This window comes from Ovis canadensis, chromosome 1 (genome assembly GCF_042477335.2).
Source record: "Ovis canadensis isolate MfBH-ARS-UI-01 breed Bighorn chromosome 1, ARS-UI_OviCan_v2, whole genome shotgun sequence".
NCBI lineage: Eukaryota > Metazoa > Chordata > Mammalia > Artiodactyla > Bovidae > Ovis > Ovis canadensis.
The window spans coordinates 190,241,539-190,269,108 of record NC_091245.1 but is presented as its reverse complement, the minus strand read 5'-3'; the positions used below and the strand labels follow the sequence as shown (position 1 = coordinate 190,269,108).

Below are 27,570 nucleotides of genomic sequence, written 5' to 3'. Positions count from 1 at the left end.
CACCAAGAGAAGACGGGAGAGGGAATGGGACCAAGTGGTTGTCAAGGTTACCCCCACAAGGGTCACCGAGGAGTGATGCGAAGCAGATCTGTGGCAGCAGAAGCCACACACCCATGGGAGAGGAAGGCACGGAAGGAATGCCTTACTGCTCAGGGTCCACGGTGAATGAGCATCGGAACTCATTCCAACTACTGACCCCTGGCTGAGAGAGACTTCTGTTTATTTGCTTGGTTTTCTCGATGAGAAACAAAATTACTTCTATATTTTGAAATACAGCAATGCACATTCTAGTCCTAGCTCTATCATTTGCTTGCTGTGAGACTCGGGCAAAATACTTAACCCCTCTAAATCTCATTCCTTCATCTGTGAAATGAGAATAATAATCCTGGAATCTGCCTCATAGCAATGAATGAGAAAATGAATGCCAAGCACTTGGGAGAGTGCCTGGCACGTAGAACACAGGCAGTGTTAGCTATTATTCTTGTAATTATGATTTAAGCTAACTGTAAGTAAAAATCAAAATTTTTACAACCTCTTTCCATATTTTGAGCTAAAATGAAAAATATTTTAAACAAAATAACAACTTGAACAAAAAAAGAGGATGACCCACAGGATGGGAGAAGATATTTGCAAATCATTTATCTGTTAAAGGACCTATATTCAGAATATACAAAGCACTCTTAAAATTCAGTAATAAAAAGATAATTTAAAAGTGGGCAAAGGTTGTGAATAACTTTTTCTCCAAATAAGATATGCAAATGGCCTTCCCTAAGAAGCTCTGCCCCAAGACTGCTCACAACCCCCCATTTGGGGAAGCACCGCAGGGGGCCTTCCAGCACTGTTTGGATGTTACAGCCTGTGTTGAAAAAGTTGCTAAATACAGTTTTTAAAAACACATCACTCCCTGACAGATGTACAAGAACTAGCCCGACATAATACCCAGACCTTCCCCAGATCCACTTTCTACCTTCCTCCCCACATTCTCTTACTGACGTTGGGAGTTGAGAGCCCCTCAGACTCAGTACACTCCAGATTACTGTCCTCTGTCCCCATCTTATGCTCTAATTTTTCTGTATCTGCTATCAGAGAATTTGAAATTAATCTTAGATTTGCCAAAGTATGACAGGTATAAAAGCACTGAAAAAGTATAGAGAGTCACATAAACATTAGCTATTATTGTGGATTTTCACATTTGCTGGAAACTAGTGATCTGAGTACATTATCAGTTTCCACAAATAACTGACCAGTCTCAATTAGTGAGCACCTTGGTGAAGTAGCCCAATTTTCTAAGGAAACCTATTTCAACGCAAGGATGGAGGACATGGGATTCTCCCCTTGATCCTAATCTCCCTTTGGCAGTAGGCTAACTGGAGTTCCCAGCATCCTGGGGGTTATTCTGAAAACAGGGGCACTCACTGTAGCATTCTGCACATCTCCTTTCACCAGTCGGATCCTCAGGCCTTCTGGGGTCAACAGACTTGATCCATTTCCATCATCTTTTCTCTTGTCGGGCTGGGCTGCTGCTGGTAAACTGGGCAGGGAAGCAACATCAGGCAGGGTGTCTTTAAATATACTTTTGGCACTTTCAGCAAAGGCCTCAACAGTCTTCTCAGCTATATCCACAAGGTAAATCTCTTTCAAGGTGGATCCATTCTTCTTACACTGGAACCATTCCTTGATCGCCAAAACAATGCTCTCCACACACAGGGATAGAGGAAAGCTTAAGGTTCTGGAACTAATAGCAGGGATGGCTATGGATTGGTACTTGTGTTTTACAGCCAAATTGAGACTTTCCTTCACAGCTGTCTTTAGCTGCCACACACATTTCTGGACCTCATCACTCTTCCACTGGGGCCCCACTGCGTGGATCACATGTTGGTATGGGAGCTTCCCTGCTTTCGAGATGATGGCACAGGGAGGTGAGATCTTGCCCTTTTTCTTCAATATCTGGTCACAGTCTTCTTGAAGCTCAGGGCCAGCTGCTCCTAGAAGAGCAGCAGCCAACGCCCCCCTGGGCTTGAGTTCCTCACTGGCCGCATTCACCACCACCTGGACGGGAAAGTGTGTCAAGTCGCCTTGCTGCACAATTAGCGAGACTCCAGGAGCTAAATCTGTCCGAAATAAGCACCTCTGCCCACCAGTGCCGCCTCTCGCCTTTTCTTCATCTTTCTTCAGTTCAATAAAACAATCAAATAATCTTCTGACCTCACTTTTATAATACCGTGCTTTATCCTGGAAGAACTGACCAGCTCCTGGTTTATCAATATGGATGCTTTTAACACACACTGAATCCAAGGCTTGTTTGACAATTTTCATTCCCTCCAGGACTTTGGTCTTTGGGCCAATTAGTGAAATGGCTTTTTGCTTGTTCTCAGGATTAAAATTTACCTGAACATTCATCCTCTTTATTTTTGGCCAGATTTGCTTTTCTGCTTTTAAATAATCAACAATTAAGGAACTCTCTACTCCATGCCATCTCTCTATTTTTGTGTGCTTTTCCACGAAGTCAAAAAGCAAGTCGTAGATTTTACTTACGTCTCTTATACAGCCTGCAATGATGACCTGGGCTGCAGTTTCTGAAGTTACCTCCTGGATTACTACAGTCTTTGAGGAGGAATTGTGTTTCTTACACAAATTTCCAGTGAGCCCTTTCCAATTCTTGCCATTAAGGACTTTCCTGTCCTCAACATCAATGCACTTACAAATTAAGGTGCTGCACATTTGGTTTTCAGCTTTCACAAGGACTTCAGAAGAGAAGCCAGTTAAGAGGACGGTTGTGCCCTCTAGCTCGTAAACTGCAAGAATGTTCTGTGCTATAAAGAGAGACTTGGAGAATTCTGCACAGTCAACCTGTTGCAGAAACTGGAAAACCTTAGGGTGAACATGAATTTTTCTCTGAGCCATGCTGTATACCTTTTCCTGGATTTCACACTTTACTTTATACACTTCTGCAGGGAGTCCTTTGAAGCACATGTGTTGAGAGGCTTCATCATAATAAATTTCCACCTCTGGGCACTCTGTGTGGAGCTGCTCTTGTATGCCACTGTGCAAAAGAAGTGAATACTTGCTTGAAGTAATGGCCAGTTTTTGTTTCAGACTTTGCTCTTCTCTTTTCATATTTTGAATGGTGCTTTCTATTAAGTCCTTGATCTGTGGCTCAATGTTTTGTACATCGTCTGACTCCCCCACTAAGGTTACAATGCTTGCAAGTGCATCAAATTCAATCAAAATCTTATCATCTTCTAAACTGTCTTTAATGGTGTCCCACACTGTTGGATCCACTTTAAATGAGGTCACTGTATATTTAGACCTGATGTCAGAGAAAAGTTTGGAAACATCTTTCTGCCAAGTCTTGACTCTTAGCCTTCCTTCATTGACTAATGTGGCTGCAGGTCTGATGATCACTTCACTGTTGTGCTGGCACCACGTCAGCTCACAGTGACAACGTCTCATCTGATCATGTATCTCCTCAGTCAGATTCTTTTTCTGCAAGAATTTCCATAAGGAAAGATCCAGTGGTTCTCTGAATGATGCTGGAAGCTTGATCAGAGGTTTCTCCTCTCCATACAAGGCTGTGCCCAAAGAAGGATAGTATGGGAACACAGAGAGTGGCATATTATTGAGGTCAAGTTTCTTGGTCATGATGGTGTCCATCACTTAAAGGAAAGAAATAAAACAAATTCAGTATAATATGTTTCAGAAGCAAAAACAAGCAAACAAATTTTCCTATTCTAGAGAAAAAAAAATCCTAATGTTTGTAAGAACTTTGATGTTACAACATGCTTTTAAAAAGCAGCACTAAAAAATAAAAATAAAAATAAAAATAAAATAAAAAGCAGCACTACTCCCAGAGTGCTCAAATATAAACTGATATGTATTAATACTACACAAGTATTCCTTGTGTCATGGAATAACTACTTTCCAGCCAAGAGCACTCTATACTGAAATTCTGTTAGGTAAATTCTATTCTGTTAAGTAAATTCTATGATAACACTAATATATATTATTACCACCATGTTAAGAAAGAGAGAGGAGTTTGGTCACAAGCATGAGGAGGGTGTTTGCTCCAGTGTGAAGAATGTTTTTGTTCTTAAAGCAAAGCTCATCTAGGAATCATGTTATTTATTTCTTTCTATAATTTCTTCCTGTACAGTTACAGAAATTTAGATTTCATATATGATTTAGATTCCATTAATACTCCTAAGAGGTGGTGCATAACAATAATTATCATAATTTACTATGTGTCAGACAATATTCTAAGTGGTTTATGTATATAACCCTCACAACAACCTTTTGAAGTAGAGACACTATTGTTATCGTCCTTATTTACAAATGATAAAACTGAAGCTAGGAGATGTTAGATAACTCAAATAGGGTCACACAGACTGAAAATGGGGCTTCCAGGTGGTGCAGTGGTGAAGAATCAGCCTGCCAATGCAGGAGACTCAAGAGATGCAGGGTTGATCCCTGATTCAGGAAGATTCCCTGGAGTAGGAGATGACAACCTGCTCCAGTATTCTTGCCTGGAAAATCCCATGGATAGAGGAGTCTGGTGTGCTACAGTCCATGGGATCACTAAGAGTCGGACATGACTGAGTGCACACACAGACTGTAAATATTTGAGCTAAGATTCAAGCCAGTGTCTTAACCCCAAAGCCCATGCTCTTGCCCTCTTCCAGGGGTTCCAAACCAAGGTCATCCTCGTGGTCATCAGACAACCCAGCCCCAGGGACTCTGATTCAGTAAGTCTTGCATCTCCCTTGTCCCTGCTCTAATGCCCTTCCTGTCACATCTACTGAGACATCTACTGGTGGGTGTGTGTGTGTGTGTGTCTGTGTGTGTGTCTGTGTCTGTGTCTGTGTGTGTTTGTGTGTGTGTGTCTGTGTGTGTCTGTGTCTGTGTCTGTGTGTGTGTGTGTGTGTGTGTGTGTAGAGGTACTCTTCTCCCCCATGCCCCTCCTCACTTTGTGTTTAGTTGTTAGACAGGTACAAGGGGTCTAAGCAGGAAGGGAATTAGAATGAACTCCAGCAGCAACTTGGATTAAAGCAGTATCTTGTGAAAAGACGTCAAAAATAACTTCACCTTGTGCACAATTGGCTGCCTAGCCTGAAGCCAGACCTAATGAAAAGAACATGACCTTTGCAGGCTCAGATACATGGCTTCAACTTCCCACCACGGCCTGGAACAGGCTCTGAGTACCAGTGAGTATCCCCATGCCAAGACTGCACAGGTACAATTTAATCTGATGCTCACAACATTCCTCTGAGGTAAGTAGTAATGGGAGCCCTATATTATAGATGGAAAACAGAGACTTTTGTGGGTTAAAGTAACTTCCCCAAGATCACAAAGCTAGTAAGCACCAAAGCCAGGCATTTGAACTCAGGTCTGTCTGACCCAAGAACCATCAAAGATTTCACGTTTATGTGCCTTAAGATCACCATACTGTTTTCCTCCTCTGTTTAAAAAAAAAAAAAGTAACTATATAACTGCACAGATTCTTATGAGGATTCAGCAAGATACTGTGACAGAAAACACAGCAAAAGATCTCATGTACAGCAAGCGTTCAGGAAAAGTGCCCTTCCTGACAGGGTGGGATATATGGAGAGAGTAATATGGAAACATACATCACCACATGTAAAATAGAGAGCCAATTAGAATTTGCTATATGACTCAAGGAACTCAAACCAGGGCTCAGTGACAACCTAGAGGTGTGGGATGGGGAGGGAGGTGGGAGGGAACATAAGTAAACCTATGGCTGATTCATGTTGATGTTTGGTAGAGTATATAATACTGTAAAGCAATTATCCTTCAATTAAAAAATATTTTTAATATTTTTATGCTTTATAGAAACTGTGTGTGTTTCTGAGTATATCTTTACTTGTTGAAATTAACTTCAGAATTTCTATCAAATGTAGAGCTAAAACATAGATCACCTCTTTAAAAACAATATCTCAAAGACTCTAAGAATTATATATATTTATAATTTTTATATATTTTTCAGTCTATCGTAAGTAGAGACTCATGAGAGAATCTCCTTATATCTTTCAAAAACTTGACATTGCTTCTCCAAATTTTGAATCACTGTTTTCACCAAGTATCACATACCAGATATACAGGATTACTACTTGGATTTCCAAGAAAAAATAAAACTTTTAACTGTTAAGATCTACTACAATATTTTCAGTTATGCCAAGTATGGTTTACAAAATTAAGATTGATAGATGTTACCTTTTCTGTCAAAAAATTCAATCAGTGCTGAACTCTCCTCAAGGAAATATTCGATGCTGACAACTCTTCCCCCTCCATTATGAGGATTTTCAAATAAACATTTTAAATCATGGTCATGAACACCAGGTGGCAGGTTTTCAACTCGAATTGTTTTTGTCACTTCCAGAAGTCTTGCAGAAAGCTGAAGTTTTTTCACTGAATGGTGCTTGGGACATTCACCAACAAATTTCAAGGCATCTACAAACCATAATCAATTAATCAATCAAAAAATTATATCTTTATATTGTATAGAAGAAACTGTCTGAATATTAGTTGAGAAAAAGGAAGCAGGCTAAGCACTCAATTTTTAAATGCAAGATTTTAATTCCCACAGGAGAATCTATATGCCCATAGATTCCCTGGAAGCTTCTGAAAAACAGTGCAATCAGGAATGTCTTACCAGGATTGCTGACACTGAGTCATGTCCCTGCCTTTAGTCACAGCTCTCTCCACCTCTTGACATCACTACCTGAATGCATCTCTACAACACAAATCTTATTTCACTCTTTCCTCAAGTCCTGAAATGGCTCCCGAGCACTTGCAGGCAAGAGTTAAAGCTCCTTAGTGAGGCGTACAAGGCCCTTGGCTATCTGACCCCAAACTAATTTCTAAACATCACCTCTGTTTATTACCTCCATTTATTTTATTTTCCATATTGACACACAACCCAGTCATTCTTTCAAAAACTCCATTCTCTGTTGCCTTTGTATATAATTCCCTGCACCTAAAATGCCCTTCTTCAATGTTTTTATCCTGCTCCTGTTCCTCCTTCTGGACTCAGTCCAATTATCTCTTTCAAATTAATAAATATTGATAGTGAGTCCATGATGTACAAGACACCATGCTAGGATCTGGGGATACAGGGATGAATGTAGCATGTCCTTAAAAGCTCACCATCCAAGAGGGAAGAAGTCTTGAAAGCAAACAAATGGCCTATTTGAGGATTAAATGAGGTGGGAAAACTAAGACTGGGAATCAGACAAGGATTCCCAGAGTAAGTAGTCACTGACCTGAGTTTTGAAGGATAAAGAAGAGTTTATCAGGGAGATAAGGGGAGGAAGGGGCTTTTCAGGTGGCTCAGTGGTAAAGAATCTGCCCGCCAGTGCAGGAGACTGGGGTTCAATCCCTGGGTTGGGAAGATCTCCTAGACCCACTCCAGTATTCTTGCCAGGATAATCCCATGGACAAAGGAGCCTGAAGGGCTACAGTCCATGAGTTTGCAAAGAGTGGGACATGACTGAGCAACTGAGCACGCAAGGGGAGGAAACGTTTCAGGCAGTGGGGCTAGTAGGGTGTATAAACAACACAGCATATCTGAGATCTGATAGCCTGTTACTTCTGGAATATAGACATCAGAAAAGACCAAGTCACCATTGGGTCCCCTTCCCATTCCCCACAGCCTCCTGCTCACAGCTGAGAAAAGCAGCTTTTCAAAAAAAAAAGCAGCTTTTCCTCCTGCATCTTCATTACTGACTTATGAATGGGTTTCTTCCTGCCCCATATGAGTTCCTCAAGAGCTGGAACCAAGAATTATTCACCTGTGTACCTACAGCCCCTAGACTAGTGCCTCACACCTAGTAGGTATGCAAGATTTTTGCTCAGTGAACAAAAGCAAGTCTACTTCGTTTTACCTTTATAAGAAATAATCATAAATTTGAACCTGTGCTGGTTGATTAAGATCAACCATTCCACTGCCATGACCATGGAATAGTGAGGGCTTGGAATTGGAAAATTTCCTTGTCATCTGCAGATAGCTCTTCCAATTTCAGAAACTGTCCACAGACTCCCCACACAGACCTTAAAGAGCATGCACTTTCTGCAGCACCTGCATTTATTCATCCCTGCATATGTGATAACCATGCAAGTACTAAGGAAATACATGGTAAAGGGAATGAAAGAACAGGCTCTATAGAGGTGGGCTGCCTCGGTTCAAATCCAGCTCTTCCAGATGCTAGCATCTCTGTCTCCCCAATTGTAAAATGAGGGACAATAATAACCTCAGAAGGTTGTTGAAAGGAACAAATAAATTGATACATGAAACAAACTCAGCATAGTACCTGACTTACAGTAGCACTATAAGAATGCTTACTGCTATTACTATTACTCTCCAGTAAGTCCAGTTAAGTAACACAGATCAATATTTACTCATCTCAGTGAGATAACATACAGGAAACACTGAGTCCTCTGCTCAGAATCTCTAATAACCTGAGACTTTAGATTTCTATTTGGGCGTGTTACTTCTGTCTCACTTCTCTCTCTGTCTCTGTCTGTTTCTCTCTCTCACACACACACACGCACACCTACAAACAACTCATACAATAAACTTTGTTTATTAAACATACCAGAGTTTGGTTTCAAGATGAATTTGCTTCTCTTTCAAAATAAGAAACCAGTATTAACTTACTAGCTACTAGAGGGGCTGCCCCGGTGGTTCAGATGATAAAGAATCTGCCTGCAATTCAAGAGACTCAAGTTTGATCCCCGGGTCAGGAAAATACCCTAGAGAATGAAATCGCAACCAACTCCTGCCTGGAGAATTCCATGGACAGAGGAGCCTGATGTGCTATTAGAAAGAATGAAACTTTCAGAGATGTTCCATAAGCTAGGTGTTCCAAACCCCAAAGTGTAGTGCAAAGAAGGCTGACAAATGGAGCATCATTTGATCTTACCAGTATACGTTTGAAAGGTAACTACAGCCACATTAAAGTCTCGTATAAATTCCAATTTAAAGTCATCATTCGTCAGGCCACTTATATTCTCCACTAACAACATTAACATCACATCAGTCACATTTGCCTTGAGATTTTCAAATGCAACCAAAGAGGAAATATCTTCACACTCTTTTGGGGTGTCTTCCTCTTTTTCTGATCTTCTACTGAGAGAGAGGTCTTCTTCTAGTTTTTTTGATGAATCTGATTTTAGGAAGACAAAAGGGTACAAGGTGTTAGATTTATCTATCATGTTCTTATCAAAATAAATTATCATAGGCTAATATGTAAAATAGATAGCCGGTGGGCATTTGCTATATGATTCAGGGAACTTAAAGCAGGGCTCTGTAACAACCTAGAGAGGTGGGGTGGGAAGGGAGGTGGAAGGGAGGTGGAAGGGAGGTTCAAGAAAGAGGGGACATATGGATACCTATGGCTGAGTCATGTTGATGTTTGACAGAAACCAACACAATACTGTAAAACAATTATCCTTCAATTAAGAATAAATAAATGTAAAAAAATTATCACAGGCTAATTACACTGCCTTCTTCCTTTCCTGGTTTCAAAGTTGACATAAGTTACACAAGTAACATGCCAATTATGTCTCAATAAAACTAGAATAAAGAAAGATTAAGAATTGTGGAAAAATGGATCTTAGAAGACTTTCAGCTTAATTTAGTTAAAAATAAAAAATAGTACTTGACATGATGCTGATCATGATTATGTTCAATTTTATTACACTCTTTTCTGCCTTGTTTTTCTGAGGAACCTGCCTTGCTTTTCATAACACCTGACATATATTTCTATCACAGCACCATATTACAGTTACTGAACCAAGCTTCTCCAAAGCAAGGGACACATTTATTCATCTTTGTATTTCTGGCTCATGGTAAACAGCTGAGGCTCAATAAATGTCTGCTGAATTGAAGATTTACTGCTTAGATTACTGGAGGAAAGCAAGAATATCCAATGATGCCCAAACATGGGAATCACCTAACATATTATGTTCTGAAAAGCAATAATTTCCAATTACTGGAGAGAAAAAAAAAGGATTCTTACAGCAAATGACTATGGAATGCACATGGAAGATCAAATGGCACAGAGAATTATGTGTATACCTCAAACTTATGGAATAGCAACCACCCCAGTCAGCTTGTACCTCTCTACTGTGACCATAAAGAGTTGCATATACACTTGATCCTTGAACAACATGGGGATTAGGAGCCCAACCCCTTGCACAGTCAAGTATCTGTGTATAACTTTGACTCCTCAGAATCCTAACTACCAACAGCCTACTGTTGACCGGAATCCTTACCAATAATATGAACAGTTGATTAACACATATTTTGTATGTTATAGGTACATCTACATATATTTTATGTGTTCACAACATAACTAATTTTTTCTTCATTTGTTCAGTATTTCTAAGCTATGTGGTTCATCTGTGAATTTCTTCCAATTGTCAAAAATTTCCAAAAATTTTTCAACTATATTGATTGAAAAAAATTCATGTACAATTTGATCCACACAGTTCAAATTCAGCTTGTTCAAGGGTTAACTGTATACATAAGACAGTCACCCACTATGCTTGTGCCCTGAAGCATGATGAGTATGTCACGGTCTTTAGACATTCTGTGAGCAACTATCCCATTAGTGCCCTGGGTTCATGGCACTGGTTGTGTGGTGATAAGTACATATAAAAAACGTTGGAAAAGGAAATTACCAATTTTCTAAAGGAGGTACACAAAAAATAAAAGTAAGAAAGGGAGCTGACATTATTATGGCAGAGTAAATGCTATCTGCTCACCAAACCCAATGTTTTCATCCTGGGCAACATTTCTGAAAACTATTAACTCCATTCCAGTTAATTTCAAGAGTCCTGGCCTTAAGGCCATTGTCAAGATTCAGTGTGAACCAACTATTCAACAAAGAACCTCTTCCAACTCTTAAAGGGGTCAACTTAAGTATCTTGTTGAAGACCACCCCAATTCCTGGCTGGTTACTACAATTAGAGTCAAGCTCAGGTTACAACAGGTTTAGTAAATGCATCTAAAATCTCCAGGACATTGGTGGAGTGAGGCTGATTGGCTCTCCCTGAGTACATACTTGAAGCATTAAGCAAATCCAAAACAGTGCTAACAAATCAGTTAAGACAAGAGTTAGGCTGCAATCTATGAAACCATAAGAAACACAGACTTGATTAATTCCAGAAATGGTACAGATATAAATGTACTACAAATATAAAACCACTTTCTGGTACAAAACTGAGCTTGAAGGTACAGCATGTAAGCAATCTTTCCAGAAACAGATAAGGGTTTAGAAAGTCACAGTGAACAAATACTGGGAGTTGGGCGAGCCATATCTGAAGAAGACAAAGCAGAACTTCCTCTAAAGAGACAAAAAATTCCTGTCTCATAAGAAGCAGGAGCTTCTCAACCATGCATACTCTATTCTACAGTTTAATACATCCATATTAGGCAGAAACAACCTATACATCCCTATCCAGGCATTTTGCCAAGTTAAGGCAGATCCCATCCCAGAGCCATTTTCAGAAAAGGAAAGTTGCAAAAATCTAAACATGTTCTTTAGAAAATTTCAATTTTAGAGGACAATATTTAAACTTTTCTTGGGAACTCCTCTTCCCTAAGGTTTGGATATATGGATCACCTTCTCTTTCCCGTTTGGCCATTCAGCCCAGTCCATCTTCCTCCCATTTAGAACAGCATGCTTAGCCAGGAAAACTCGTGTCTTGTCAGGTGGCACGCAGGCCAACACCCAGACATGAGTCAAGTAGCAAAGTCCACAACAGCTACTGGATTGCTGGCTGTTTCCTACAGCAGATGGGATAAGTGCTGACCTGGAGGGCTGCATTCGTATCCTGCACCCAGCACTCAGAAAGCAGTGCCAACTGACTTAGCTGCATACAGCTCCCACTGTCACGTCATATCCGTGCTTCTCAACAGGTGAATGGGCACAGGTAGAGTCTAAAGGTCACTTCATCCACATCCATCCACCTCTTTATCCTCGCATCAACTGCAAGGTAATCTCAGTCCCCACAGAGAGAGTTGTTCCCTTCCTTCTGATCTGAACCCTTAGAACTCAAGAGGCAGCCGTTGAGTAGATGGCTGAGAGGATGGAGATGATGCAGCCCAAAGCATCTCTCAGCTGAGCAAACCCTGCCTTATGAAGTCAAGAAGAGAAGGTGACCTCTGCAATGCAAAGTGTTTAGTAAAAACAAAACTGCCTGATAAATGGAAGTTACCTGATTCTTCAATCTTTTCTTTGGTCTTGGATTCCTGAAATCAAACAATAAAGTCAAATTAATAAATTACAAATAATTTATTTACATTAAGAAAGTGTCCCTAGAGCCAGTCTAAAGATGTAGGGTCTACAGAAATGATAACTAAAAACTCAGGCAATAATGCTATTGAATACACCTCGCATTTCATGGCATATCCACTTAGCACACAAATTACCAGTAAAAACGAGTCACAAAACTCCAAAGGAACACCAAATGTTCTTGGTTAGACCTAAATCAGAGAAATAAGGCAGCTCATGTTCTTTTCCCCATTTAACAATGAATGCTTTTTAATTCAATACTAAATATTGAATGTTTAGTATTAACAAGCACTAGGCCAAGTGCTTTACTAAGACTGTGTCATTTAATCCTCACAACAATCCAATAAACCAAAGAGGTCAACACTATTACTATCCCATTTTACAACTGAGGAAATACTTAACATATGGAGTATAGATCACTCGCCCCTCTAAACCATGTGAAAATAAAACAAATATGGCAAGTTCCAGGTTATTGAGTACCTAGAATGAACGGATCCAAGATTTTACATCTCAAACCATCATTATGGTAGCCCCTCAATCATGAATTTTCAAAACAACAAAAAGTGCTTCCTCTCCCATTACCTCATCACCACTCTCACTCCCTCCACATCTATAAATTGCTTTTCTCACCCCAGTGTGAGTTATACTCCTCATTCCACTACGTTTTCCTCATCGTGGTTCCCATCCCCACATACCTTGGGAGAACACCCGACTTCCCTTGTAATCACCACTATACTTACCTTTGTAGGAATTTTCCCCTTCTGGACTTCATCTGGGACTGTGGGAATCTGGACAGTTAACTTGAATGTTCCTTTTCCCGGCCATTCTAACTCGTGGCTCTCTCTCTCCAGAACTCGCTGCCGAACTGAAATTGTTTAGAAAAGCTGTTAAGCAATCTTTATTAACAAAATTATTCTATGATTTATAGAATCAACATCTGTCAGTGGCTTGGTCAGCTTCTCAAGAGAGGTTGTGTATGATGAAAAGAGGAAAAGTTTAGCAAGCAGACACAGTATCTATCTTTAAATTGAATTCTTGAATTCTATCTTTAAATTTCCTTTTTTAACCCTGAGCATGTTCCTGAAAAAGCTTTACTGACAAAAATCTCAGTCTTCTTGTCATTAATTAATGAAGACTGTCTTATGTGTTACATAGATTAGACTGAAGAAACATTATAAAGAACCTAATACAGTACCCTCTGCTCAGTGGGCACTCAGAAAGGTAGCAATATTTATTCTACAATGAAGGGAAAGAATTAAAGCATCTCTCACTGTGAACTACTGATACTAAGATATGACATTATGAAAGCCATGTTTTAGGAAAGTGGCTCAGCTGACAATGAGCAGAATGGAGAGCAGCCCTCTTAAAAAGGTATACAATCAATTATTTAACCTGTGATAAGAGCCTTACATAGGATAGTAAAAGGAATAGCAAAGGAGGGATGGGAAAGATTCTTACAAAATACAGAAAAGAATTAGTGCATTTGGTAGCTGAGCTGTAGTGCAAAAAAAAAAAAAAAAAAAAGAACAGTGGACATAAGTTTAAAGATCTTGATTCAAATTCCAACTCTGCCCTGAAGTAGCCGAGTCACTGAGAAAATATTTTAGCTTCTTGAGTCTGTTTCCTCACGTGAAGCAGTGTCTGTGAATGAATTTTGTGACACTCATAAGGGCTATGTAAATGTAAGTTACAATAATAAGATGAAGCAGCTATCGAGAGGAAAAGAAAATAGAGACCATGGTATCCGACGATGGAGAGCAGGGAGCAGGTGAGTTTAGAGGGGAAGGCATGGCTGACATAGGCAGATGGTGCAAAGAGGTCAGGGTGAAGGAGAACTTTGGGGATGCCTTGCAGTCACAGGTGTGGCTCTGCCATGGATGCTGGGCTGCCATGTTGTATTTTGATGTGGTTGCCTGCTGAGGGCAAAGATATAAGCAGAATCTTTCATCAGGAAGGGTGTGAGGGACGTCCCTGGTAGTCCAGTGCTCAAGAATCTGTCTGCCAATACAGGGAACACGGGTTTGATCCCGGGTGTGGGACGATTCCGCATGCCGTGGGGCAGCTAAGCCCATGTGCCACAGCTATTGAGCCTGAGTTCCAGCGCCCTGGAGCCACAGCTGCTGAGCCCACATGCTTCAGTTTCTAAAACTGGAGCACCTAGAGCCTGTGTTTCACAGTAAGAGAAGCCACCGCAACTAGAGAAAGCCAATGTACAGCAATGAAGACCCAATGCAGCCAAGATAAAAAATTTTTTTTTTAAAAAAGAAGGTCTTGAGTAGCTTTCCCACTTCAACCATCCATGGAGACAATGAGGGAGGTGATGCCTTCACTGGAAGCCACCTCAGAAACAGGCCTCAAAAACAACATGAGATGGAATGCCAGACTCTAATTTCACTCTTTACGAGCAGGGTGAGTGTTTTTGCATGGACTCATAATGGGCTGTCCTAAGCTGAGGTGAGGACTAAGGACTGGATAAGACCCCTGAGCCCAAAACAGCAGGGTGTTTTGTAAGCCAAACTATCTAGAGTCATGGACCTCTGCGTTGCATTCCATATATTTTGGAAGAGTCCTGTCCAGGCACCTACGTGTGTCAACCTGTTCTGAGATTGTGTGTAATATGTATGGGCACGACTATTTCAAGAGAACAGATGGCAGCAGTATCAGTAAGTGATCCAAAACAAGGAGAAGGTGAATCTGGGAGGAAAAGAGACGAAATGGTGGCGTCTAACCACTCTTGGACTTCCTGGTAGCTCAGTGATAAAGAATCCACCTGCCAATGCAGAAGACATGGGTTCGATCCCTGGGTTGGGAAGATCCCCTGGTGAAGGAAATGGCAACCCACTCCAGTATTCTTGCCTGGAGAATGCCATGGACAGAGGAACCTAGAAGGCTACAGTCCCTGGGGTCACAAAGAGTCAGACACAGCCTAGCAACTAAACAACAACCACCACCACCTTTACCCTTGTGGACAGCCTGTCTTGTGCATCAATCTCAGACCATCCATATGTAATTATATTTAAGGAGAAGTTGGGTTCCCTTACCTCAAAGAAGCTGACAATAATAAGGAGCCAAATAATGACCAAAAAAAGATGACAAATATGCATACCTGAAACAGAATTTTAAATCTCACAAGTTAATTTGCACTTGACTTTCCAGACATTCAGCCAATTATGTAAAACAATAGAGCTTCCAGATAGTTTGTTTCCTATCCATTAATTTCTACAGAGAAGTGCTTTGGGGCTCATTCTTCTTATGTAAATGATAAGGCCCAAGTTGTGTTACACTATAGGCCTGCATCTGTTGGGGCCACTTCCTGTTGTGGAGGGCAGAGGGCGTTCCAGAGACAGAAGAACTCTGCCCTTCGGGCAATGATGGGGTAAGTCATTAGATGTTATCAAACTCCTGACTGCTGAGAAAGCCATTCGTCTGGTAGGAAATCAAAACTAAACAGGGACTTTCCACTCTCTAAGAACTTTGATCCACTCCCTAAGAACTTAGACCATACAAGGATTTGAGTTGAACTACGTTTGAGTGTCTGTGCAAGGGGTACTGCAAGAGGGACATTCAAGAAGTCTAGGGGTGGAGGAAGGGATGAAGTGGGCTGGGAGGCAGGAAGGAAGAAACCCGGCAGGGAGACTGAAATCATTTCTGCTTTGAGGACTAGAACAGAATGATATTATCTTCACATAATTATATTTTTGTTGTTTGTATTTTTATGAGGTTTGTATTTCCTACAATAATTTCTTTTTGTTCTGGGTCATCAACAAACAGGGATTCTCAAATTTTAATGCTGTGCTAAGTTATTTCAATCGTGTCCGACTCTGCAACCCACGGACCGTAATCCACCAGGCTCCTCTGTCCATGGGATTCTCCAGGCAAGAACACTGGAGTGGGCAGCCATTTCCTCTTCCAGGGGATCTTCCCAACCCAGCGATTGAACCCATGTCTCTTATGTCTCCTGCATTGGCAAGGTGGGTTCTTTACAACTTGCACCACCTGTAAAGTCCCAAACTTCAGTGAATTGGGGTTAAACATGCAGATTCTCACCCACTCAACCCTCAGGGTACCTGAGTCTCTAGGACAAAGTTGGAAATGTGCCTGTTAACCTGTTGCAATTTGGATGCAGGGAGTCTGTGGCCCCAATTTGAGGACAACTCTTGAGGATAATGGGATTTTAAAGAAGAAAGAAGTGTCCGTAAGGGCCAGGCCGGTGGTGATGTTGACAACTGGAATCAAAAATGGTATAAAACCCTGGGAGGAAAAGCGAAGCCCGAGGGGGAAATGACTTACTTGCACAGATATCCTTTAGAGCATTTCTTGGTGAAACTAACCCTTGGAAAATTTTTTGACATTGTGTTAAGTGCTCCCTGATCCATGCCTACATCTCTTCTGTCACACTTCACAGGGATTCACCTGTGAATCCCTTTCTATTTTGGGGTTTTATTCTTTCCTTTTTACATCCCTGCCTTCAGTTCAGTTCAGTCGCTCAGTCGTGTCTGACTCTTTGCGACACCATGAATCGCAGCACGCCAGGCCTCCCTGTCCATCACCAACTCCCGGAGTTCACTCAGACTCACGTCCATCGAGTTCGTGATGCCATCCAACCATCTCATCCTCTGTCATCCCCTTCTCCTCCTGCCCCCAATCCTTCCCAGCATCAGAGTCTTTTCCAATGAGTCAACTCTTCACATCAGGTGGCCAAAGTACTGGAGTTTCAGCTTTAGCACCATTCCTTCCAAAGAAATCCCAGGGCTGATCTCCTTCAGAATGGACTGGTTGGATCTTGCAGTCCAAGGGACTCTCAAGAGTCTTCTCCAACACCACAGTTCAAAAGCATCAATTCTTCAGCCCTCAGCTTTCTTCACAGTCCAACTCTCACATCCATACATGACCACAGGAAAAACCATAGCCTTGACTAGACAGACCTTTGTTGGCAAAGTAATGTCTCTGCTTTTGAATATGCTATCTAGGTTGGTCATAACTTTTCTTCCAAGGAGTAAGCGTCTTTTAATTTCATGGCTGCAATCACCATCTGCAGTGATTTGGGAGCCCCCCAAAATAAAGTCTGACACTGTTTCCACTGTTTCCCCATCTATTTCCCATGAAGTGATGGGACCGGATGCCATGATCTTCGTTTTCTGAATGTTGTGCTTTAAGCCAGTTTTGTCACTTTCCTCTTTCACTTTCATCAAGAGGCTTTTGAGTTCCTCTTCACTTTCTGCCATAAGGGTGGTGTCTTCTGCATATCTGAGGTGACTGATATTTCTCCCGGCAATCTTGATTCCAGCTTGTGTTTCTTCCAGTCCAGTGTTTCTCATGATGTACTCTGCATAGAAGTTAAATAAGCAGGGTGACAATATACAGCCTTGATGTACTCCTTTTCCTATTTGGAACCAGTCTGTTGTTCCATGTCCAGTTCTAACTGTTGCTTCCTGACCTGCATACAGATTTCTCAAGAGGCAGGTCAGGTGGTCTGGTATTCCCATCTCTTTCAGAATTTTCCACAGTTTATTGTGATCCACACAGTCAAAGGCTTTGGCATAGTGAATAAAGCAGAAATAGATGTTTTTCTGGAAGTCTCTTGCTTTTGCCATGATCCAGCAGATGTTCACAATTTGATCTCTGGTTCCTCTGCCTTTTCTAAAACCAGCTTGAATGTCAGGAAGTTCACGGTTCCCATATTGTTGAAGCCTGGCTTGGAGAATTTTGAGCATTACTTGACTAGCGTGTGAGATGAGTGCAATTGTGTGGTAATTTGAGCATTCTTTGGCATTGCCTTTCTTTGGGATTGGAATGAAAACTGACCTTTTCCAGTCCTGTGGCCACTGATGAGTTTTCCAAATTTGCTGGCATATTGAGTATAGCACTTTCATAGCATCCTCTTTCAAGATTTGAAATAGCTCCACTGGAATTCCATCACCTCCACTAGCTTTGTTCATAGTGATGCTTTCTAAGGCCCACTTGACTTCACATTCCAGGATGTCTGGCTCTAGATGAGTGATCACACCATCGTGATTATCCAAGTTGTGAGCATTCCAATTGTTCTCAGGGCTTCCTAAGCCTCTAAGCTTGAAAGTTGGTCGTGTTCGACCCTTTGCGACCCTATCGACTGTATAGTCCATGGAATTCTCCAGGCCAGAATACTGGAATGGGTAGCCTTTCCCTTCTCCAACAGATCTTCCAAACCCAGGAAGCGAACCAGAGTCTCCTGCATTGCAGGCAAATTCTTTACCAACTGAGCTATTAGGGAAGCCCCGCTCAATTACCTATTGGGAGGGAATTTCCCCCTGTAAACTCAATCAAGTTAGAATATCACCCCTTCCTTCCCCATCTAAAAAATAAGAGATACAGAAAATGTCCGTATAAATTTTTATTTAAGTTGGATGATTTTGAGATCTCCTCTGTAAAGAGGAGAGAAAAACAAAAACTGCAGTTCCCCATAAGTTTTTAAAAATTGTATACTATATTTGCAGTAATATTCTGGATAAACTGTAAATAGGAGGTAGAAGAATAATGCTTATGTCAAGTCCTAATACTACAGTAGAAAAATGGAAGCAATGCAAATACATTTTTTTCCAAAAAAAATAAATAAATAACAGAAAGCGCAGGGGTTCTCTCTCTCCATCAAGTGAACACCTATTATTCCTGTAGAATCAGCTACAAAATCCAGAACAGTAGCAAACATGCATCGTTCATCCCCACGCTGACTCTCCTTACTCAAGGCCTCACTGGTTCTCACTTGGACATGGCATGATCTTCTTCAGATCTAATGTCCAAGGTCTCTCCCAACAGAAATCACTGTATTATCTGCATCCAAATTTATCTCCTGAAAAGCGTATATGGACATGGCCCTTCACTGCCTACTGGTGGGGGAAAAGTTCATACTCCTTAGCATATCATGCAAGGCCCTCTCTCATCTCAACTCAACTTTTATTAGCCTTAATTTGCACCCCACTTCTTTTTTAAAAGGTTTAATAAGAGAAGGCCTAAGATTTTTTAAAATCACAAGCATCCTCTTTGTAATCTTATAAAATTGCGCAAACCCCACATGTTCTTTTCATGCGGGTCTCCAGACCTCGCATGTGCACATGGAGAAGGCTCACTCCTCAAACCAAAGCTACCCCCAGGGAGCCCGGTGCTTCCCTGGGCACTTGCCTGGAGAGCCTTTGCTCTCCTGCCCCCAGCACTGCCACCAGCTCCCAACCTCCCCAGCATCTCACCTATCAAGAACTGAATTCGCTCTCAGGAGTCAGTTTAGACGTGACTCTCCCAGGAGATTCTCTTTCCTTCAAATTGTGTTCAGTTGCTCAGTCGTGTCCGACTCTTTGCGACCCCATGCACTATTGGGGCCCTCCAGGCTCCTCGGTCCGTGGGATTTCCCAGGCAAAAATACTGGAGTGGGTTGCCACTTCCTTCTCCAGGGGATCTTTCCGACCCAGGGATCAAACCGCATCTTCTGCACTGGCAGGTGGATTCTGTAATACTTGGACCAGGGAAGTCCAAGGCTGGTTAGACATCGGCATTTCAGCTCTTTTTCCTTCTCCTTGTTTCGGATCACTTACTTCAAATTGTGTTCCCATAATGCTCTAGAGTTTCAGAACTGCTGCTTTCACAGGAAGAAGACAGTTGCAGCGGCACTGCAACTCTGCCACTAGCACACGACGCCCCTGCACGATGTAGCCCTGTAGAATGGCCACCAGCTCTCCGGCAGCCCCCTTCAGCCAAACCGTGCCAAATGTTTGTTTAATACACCTGCGCTGGCTGCCGCACCTCCCGCAGCGCCTGGAAGCGCAGCGCGGGCGGAACTGCGGCGCCCCAGACCACTTCGTCTATTCTGCGCCTCCCACCCCATGTGCTTCTCTACAGTTGCTGCCGAAGCCGGGCGGACTCTCCCGCCGTGCCCTCGAGCCCCAGGTTTCCCCGGAAGAAGAGCCCAGCTTGCCCTCTCCCCCGCACCCCTCGCCCCTCTCACCGTCGTCCGGGTAGAAGAGCACCAGGAAGCGGTTCGAGCTCCCTGGCACCGGGCAGACCTCACACTCCCCGCCTCCAGATCTCTTCCGGCTCTGGAAGTACATCTGCAACTTGGTGCTCAAGTTCTTAGGGGGCTGGGAGCCCCAGGACCCTTCGACCAGCAGCGGGAAGGAGCCGGGCTCAGCCATCCTCGTCTGCTGGCCCAGCTCCGACTGCCGGTTCCTCCCCGACTCGCAGCGGTTAAGCCTCTTTCGCTTTCGTTTCCCAGAACACTCCTCCTGCCGTTAGTTTCTGCCTTTGGCTGTAAACGGCTGGCCCAAGTTGGACTAGAAACCACCCTGCCCCTTCTTCCACCTCCCATTTTTCACTTTCATCCGTGGACCACGGCAGAAGCTGGCATCGCCTTGAGGCTTCCCTCCATCTTTATACTCGCGACCTTAAGCTCAGGCACCATTTGCTACTCACCCAAGCCACAGATGAAGTCAGCCGCTCTGGGTCACTAGACCTTGTTAAAAAAAAAAAAAAAAAAGTTTCATTTTTGCCCCAGGCCACCATTTTACAAACTGTGATTCTTTAGAATTGTTTGGGGCCCATTTTCAGCCTTCTTTCAACAATTAATTAATTGTCAGAATTTTACCTTGCTTCCCTACTTTTGTTTTGTTCCTTGACCTGTTAATATACTACATCTAGAAATGGGGGGAACAGTACATTCACAGCTGTTTTTTAATAGAATATTTTCTAGGTGCCATGCACTCTGAATGGATTTGACAGGCATACACAGTCCTGTGCCCTCACTGAGCTCATGAAACCGTGGGAATACAAGGACTTAGGACACAGTGGAGTAAGTGTTGTTGGAAGGAATATACAGGTGTTCCCAGAACAAATCAGGGGAGGCTCAGGGAGGGTTTATGGGGAGGAAACATGTAATCTGAAGCCTAAGGATGATTACAGATAACCTTGGGCATTGGGCAAGAGGGGAGTTCCACGTGATGTGCTTGTATGGGATCCCTTGAGCTGCTCTGTGGTAACCTGAGGCAGGAGGCCAGCCAGGTGGCTGCTGTAGTGTCAGGTGGGAGATGACGGTGGCTGAGACCTGGGTGCTGGCCGAGGAGGACTGAGTAGGGCTGGGGTTCCAGATTGATGCTGGACTTGCTGAAGGATGTGGGCAACAAGAGAAGACACTCAAGCATGACTCCATGTTCCTCCATGCATGGCCTGAGCAACTGACTAGATAAAAGTGGTGTCTATCTGATGGGAGCATTAAGGTGAGAGAAAGGCTAGGGTTGTGTATATCCTTGACCCGTAGTGAAGGAGTGTTTCAAATACAAAGGAGGGGTCATCATGCAAATACAACCTGTACATCAGGTGAGAGGAATGTCTATTGGACCCTGAGGACCTGGTAAGCACTGTCCTCTGTTGGGGAGGGAACACAGGGCGGTGGACAGAGGACCTAAAGGAAGGGAAGGGGTTGGAGACAGTAAGCGTGGTCAGCTTTCTCCGGATGTGTGACTGTGCAAGGGAAGAAGTTAGACAGCAGCTTACGGGTTTATAGGATCAGGGAGTTGTTATTTTTGTTTTTTGGCTTTTAAAATATATTTAAGATGGAATTTAAGAATCTTAGAAATGTTTAAATACAGTTAGAAAAGTAAAAGGAAGGTCGAGGACACAGGTTGTGGGAGAAGGCGGGAGGGGATCCTAGAGGCACTGGCCCAAAGAGGGGACCCTTTTCCTACTGGGAAGGAGGAACTAGAGTACGGAAGTTATATTGTTCTTAGTGGCTAAGTTGTCCGATTCTTTTAGACCCCATGGACTGTAGCCCACCAGGTTCCTCTATCCATGAGATTTTCCAGGCAAAAATACTGGAGTGGGTTGCCATTTCCTTCTCCAGGGGATCTTCCTGACCCAGGGATCGAACCTGTATCTCCTATGTTGGCAAGTGGATTGTTTACCACTGAGCCACTAGAGAAACATGGAGTACAGAAGTAGGTGATTCTGAATGACTGCTGGTAGGAAGGTCTGGAAATTCTCTCCTGATGGACTTTGTTTTATCTGTGAAGAAGGTGATGGGGCCTCTTAGAATCTCCCAAAAGTAGAGCTTCTCTTCCCTGCAGGGCTGGACCTTATATATTGTCTCTTATCATAGTGAAACTAAATTTCAGGAAGAAGAGAACCAGAGATGGGCCAAAGAGAGTTTGTGTTAGTCGCTCAGTCGTGTCGACTCTTTTCAATCCCACGGACTGCCACCTGCCGGGCTCCTCTCTCCATGAAATTCTCCAGGCAAGAATACTGAAGTGGGTTGCCATTTCCTTCTCCAGGGGATCTTCCCGACCCAAGGATCAAACTCAGGTCTCCTGAGTTGCAGGCTGATTCTTTACCGTTCAGTTCAGTACCGTTATAGGGCTTTTATTTCTGATCCATAGTAATACTAAACAGTATTCAGATATTTTCTCCTACTTCCTTTCCTCCTGCAGGTGGCGCTCGTCATCCAGTCCAAACCACCCTGGACCCCAGGAAGAGGAAGTGGGGAGTATGCAGAAGGGTCTGTCAGGGCTTTCAGACACAGTCGTTAGAGGAAGCACACTGACTGAAACCGCCCACCCTGGCCAGGCACCATGGTAATCATTTGCCTGAGTTGTTTTACCATGGGAGGTTCTGTTAAGGAACATGGAACTAATAAACCACCACCAACCAGAAGACTTCAGGAAAGGTCAAAAGAAGACACCACATGTCCAAATACCTCCCCAAATCCTCCTCTCTGGCATCCATCTTGGCTGAACCAGGTGGACTCTGAGTCAGAATGACTGGCTAAAGACAACCCAGAAACTCATCCCATCACCATAAAACCGGAGACTTTGAGCCACGTGGCCGAGCAGTTCTCTTAGTTTCCCTTACCCTACTGCTCTGCCCAGGCACCCTTTCCCAATAAAATCTCTTGCTTTGTCAGCACATGTATTTCCTCTGACAGTTCATTTCCAAGGGTTAGACAAGAGCCCAGTTTCAGGTCCTGGAAGGGGGTCCCTCTTCCTGCAACACAGTGGTGACTGTTTCCTTTCAGGGCATTGGCACCTTTCACTCTAAACCACAGCTCAAATTAGCACCCTCCTCTAACCAGTTTGGGAATACAGAACTGGGTAAACAGTTTTATCTTTCTCCTCACACCATCTTTTTACAAACAATAAAATCAGAGTGAAACTGAAACTGTAGTAGAAGTTGTGGTGAGCCATTTCTGGATTTTTTTTCAAGTATTGTTTTAATTATTAGTAGTATATTTTGTCACACAAGGTCAGCTCAGTGTTCCTTCTCTATCGTCACTGGAAAGAATCTATCAGAGGGATTAGGATGTCAGATCTTAAAAGACAAGGAAAAAAATAATTCTAAGAGTAACAACTTGCAAACATCATTAGCCCCTGAAGTACTTTGTCTTTTCTCCTCAGTTGTTTTGACCACGTGCGCTTGAACCCACACCCTCCCCCCTCCAGCAGTGTGCTTACTCTCTCTCAATTCTTTCTTTCCACAGGGTGTTTGCTTCCTGAAACTCACTTCCTTCGGAGAAAGCAAGCATCCTGTCAGGGCCTGGGGGAGAGCAGACTCCAGCAGAGATGTGGCCACATTTACATGGCTGTTCTTTGTTTCTCTTGCCAACTAAGAGTCACAGATGATCTTGATAGAACAACCCATATCTGCATCCTGGGCTGAACTTCCCTTTCTCTGCTTCTTCTAAGTTTCCACTTTCAACTTCTCTACAAACTTCTTAACCTAGCATCAGCTTCCTTTCAAGTTCCCTACAAGCCCGCAACAGTTCCCCACCCACCCCGCCACCCATTTCTCCCACCGAGTATATACTGGGAAATGGGTGGCGTTCCCGTCTGTCCTGAATCAATGAGTTTGTGAGCCCTCATATCCAACTCTGCCGCACTTTGCTCCCGAAACTGCTTCCCTAAAAAGGATGTGACCTGAGAAGCGAGGTAAGCTACCCTGCCTTTTACCCCTTCAATTTCAGTCCTCAGAGAGTCCCCTGATGGACACACACCAGGTGGTGGACTTACTCCCTGTGCTCTGGTCCCTTGTAGAGGTTTCATCTTCAAACTTATGTTAGGTAGGTAGAACAGGGAAAAGGAGTCCAAAATGGCGGTGGCCACAAGACAAGGAAGGGAAAAGCCCGCGAAAATGAAACAAAAGAAGGTCCGAGGACCAGTGTGAGGACCTCAGGTAAAACAAACAACACTCCTGGCTGGCCCAATTTACATAGGACGGGCCCAGGGAGAGAGAAACATATAAATAGAGGAGCCAAAGCTAGCTCTACCCTCCCCCCACCTGCCCTCGGCACCCCCCCACCCCACCCCCACCACCCCCGCCGCACTCTGGGGCGCTCTTCTCCTCATGTCTTTAGATCAATGTGCCCTCACGCCTCAAAAATGGATTTTCCTGATATCTTCTAAATAAAATAGAGCTGTAACACTGAGCTGTAACACTGATTTGTCTAAGAGCTGTAACATGGTCCATTCGAGACCTGAAAGCTATAACACGGTCTATCCAAGACCTGAGAGCTGTGACCCGCCAAGGGGCTTTAATGTCCGTCACTCCAAATCTCTGTTGTGATGAGACAAAGACCTGAGGAACATACACTCGAGTGACACTTACCCAGGGGATGTCTCCAATGCCCCCACTCTCTCAGTATAGTAATTCCTAATGTATATTTTCCCCAAATAAAGGTCACTTAAGGAGATCAAGGGCTTCCCTTGTGGCTCAGCTGGTAAAGAATCTGCCTGCAATGTGAGAGACCTGGTTTCGATTCCTGGGTTGGGAAGATCCCCTGGAGAAGGGAAAGGCTACCCACTCCAGTATTCTGGAGAATTGGACTGTAAATTGGAGACCAACTTGAGACCCCAGTGGGGTCTCAAAGAGTTGGACCCAGCTGAACGACTTTCACTTGACTTGAATGGCCAGACCAGTGAAGCTAAGCTCAGCATGCCAGATTGGTGAGAGATGCACTGAGGATATACTTCAGTTCAGTTGAGTTCAGTTGCTCAGTCATGTCTGCCTCCTTGCAACCCCATGGACTGCAGCACGCCAGGCTTCCCTATCCATCACCAACTCCCAGAGCCTACTCAAACTCATGTCCGTTGAGTCAGTGATGCCATCCACCCATCTCATCCTCTGGCGTCCCCTTCTCCTCCTGCCTTCAGTCTTGCCCCACATCAGAGTGCTTTCCGGTGAGTGAGCTCTCTTCATCAGGTGGCCGAAGTGCTGGAGCTTCAGCCTCAGCCTCAGCCCTCCTGTCAGGCGAGTGTGTGCTTCTCGGTCTTGTCTCATCACAACAGAGATGTGGAGGGACGGACATTAAAGCCCCCTCGGCTATCCCGGCTCTCCGGTCTTGGACAAAGCGTGTTATAGCTCTTAGGTCTCGAAGGGACCGTGTTTTAGCTCTTAGACAAATCAGTGTTACAGCTCAACTCGGGGGGTGTGGAGGGGTGGGGCAGGGGAGAGCCCTTTGGCTCCTCTTTTTGTTTATTTCTTCCCCCTGGGCCTGCCCTATGCAAATTGGGCTTAGTCAGGAGTGCTGTTCTGCCTGAAGTCCTCACTCCGGTCCTCAGACCTTCCTTTGACCTTCCTCTGTTCTATTTTTGCGGGCTTTTCCCTTCCTTGTCTTTTAGCCACTACTATTTTGGACTCCTTTTCCCTATTCTAACCTAACCCTTCCAATGAATATTCAGGACGGATTTCCTTTAAGATTGACTGGTTTGATCTCCTTGCAGTCCAAGGGACTCTCAAGAGGCTTCTCCAACACCACAGTTCAAACTTATGTGGTCCAAATAGCAAAGTGTGGTAGTGAGGGTATGGGGGGGAAATGGGATCTCTCACGTGGTGGGTGATATGTTAATTTCCCCTTGTAATTTTGCCACTTTTCCCTTATCTTCTTTTGCTTTTGCTTAATTTAAGGGTATATCAGTTCAAGACTTTTATATCATCCAAGTAAAGTGTTTCTTTTTGTCATTAATATGCACTGTTCTTTCTCCTTTATTAATTCTCATTGCCTTGAAGTCCATTTTGTCTTATACTGTAACCACTTTAATTTAGTTAGTCCTTGCTAAGTGTTACAGACATTTTGAGTAGGTTGGCTGCTTTCTCAGAGGCAGTCTCCCCTTCCTTGTTAGGAGCAAAGTGCTTAGGTAAAGCAAATGCCCTTTCAGACACACACTTGACTCATGGTTGGGCTAAGTCAGTTTTACTCATCTTATTCCCTTCTCATAAAATTGGTTTAGGGATGACCATTTTATCCAGTTCTAGGCAAAGAGAACTGAAAGAAAGGGAATTCTGCTTCTAGAAAATACTTTTTTCCCCCCTCCTTATATAGAGACGCAATGGGAAATCCCTTGTAAGGGAATCCCTTCCATTTTTGGGGATGTAATCAGTCGGGACATGTTGATGGGAGATACTGCAGCCATTTTGTAACCATGACAGTCAGACCCTCAGAAACACTGAGAATGGCACACTGGAGCGAGAGAAAGAGTCCAGATCCTTGATGGCGTAATTGAGGTACAGAATCAGCCCTAGAGCCACCTACCTCCAGATTTCTTACTGAGTCAGTAAATGTCCTTGTTGTTAAAACTTCTTTTAGTTTTATATTCAGTTGCCTACAACTGAAAACATCACCTAGTCTTGGCAGAGGCAGTTCTCTGCAGGCTCAGATGAACTTCCAGTGAGGGAAGCAGCTGTGACCTGTCAAAAGCAGATGCTTCTAGCAACTGAGAGAAAGGTTAGTCATTCCTAAAATGGTGTCTGATAGACACCCTTGTATCCTCTTCAAGATACTGATAGTTAGGGCAATATGATAATTGAGACCTGGGTCAGACAGTCATGGGTTAAAGACTTATTCTGTATTTTACCAGCTATGTGACCTTGGACAAAGTAATAAGAATCTACAAATCTTGGTTTTCTCATCTTTAAAAAATAAATTTAATAGTACTTGCCAGTAAAATTTATTTTCAGGGTTATATAAGATAAAAAGATGAATATATAACCAGTATCACATACTGTCTGACTTCATGTGTTTAAATTATGCTGTTATATAGTAGAAAGAAAGGCCTATTAATTTATTGATATTTTCAAAGAACTGGCTTACAGATTTATTGATTTTTCTCCTTCTACTCTTTCTATATTTTTTATTGCATTGATTTCTTCTTTTACCTCTATTACTGTCTTTCTTTGGTTTGTTTAAAGAGCAAGGTTTAACTTGCTCTTTTTCTAGTTTCTTAAGACCGAAATTTATACCATTAACTTCAAA

At 43.0% G+C, this 27,570-nt stretch overlaps 1 protein-coding gene across 1 annotated transcript in view; it reads right to left on the bottom strand.

Annotated features, from left to right (window-relative positions):
* Positions 1–20,769, bottom strand: part of PARP14 (poly(ADP-ribose) polymerase family member 14) — a 44,243-nt gene extending 23,474 nt beyond the window's left edge. The window contains exons 1-6 of the mRNA XM_069555373.1: positions 20,287–20,769; positions 13,055–13,179; positions 12,238–12,271; positions 8,937–9,179; positions 6,229–6,465; positions 1,417–3,656 (exon numbers count right to left, since the gene is read on the bottom strand). Coding sequence (XP_069411474.1) covers positions 1,417–3,656; positions 6,229–6,465; positions 8,937–9,179; positions 12,238–12,271; positions 13,055–13,179; positions 20,287–20,473 — 3,066 coding nt within the window. The 5' untranslated portion in view covers positions 20,474–20,769. The remainder of the gene's footprint in view (positions 1–1,416; positions 3,657–6,228; positions 6,466–8,936; positions 9,180–12,237; positions 12,272–13,054; positions 13,180–20,286) is intronic.
* Positions 20,770–27,570: the final 6,801 nt, after the last annotated feature.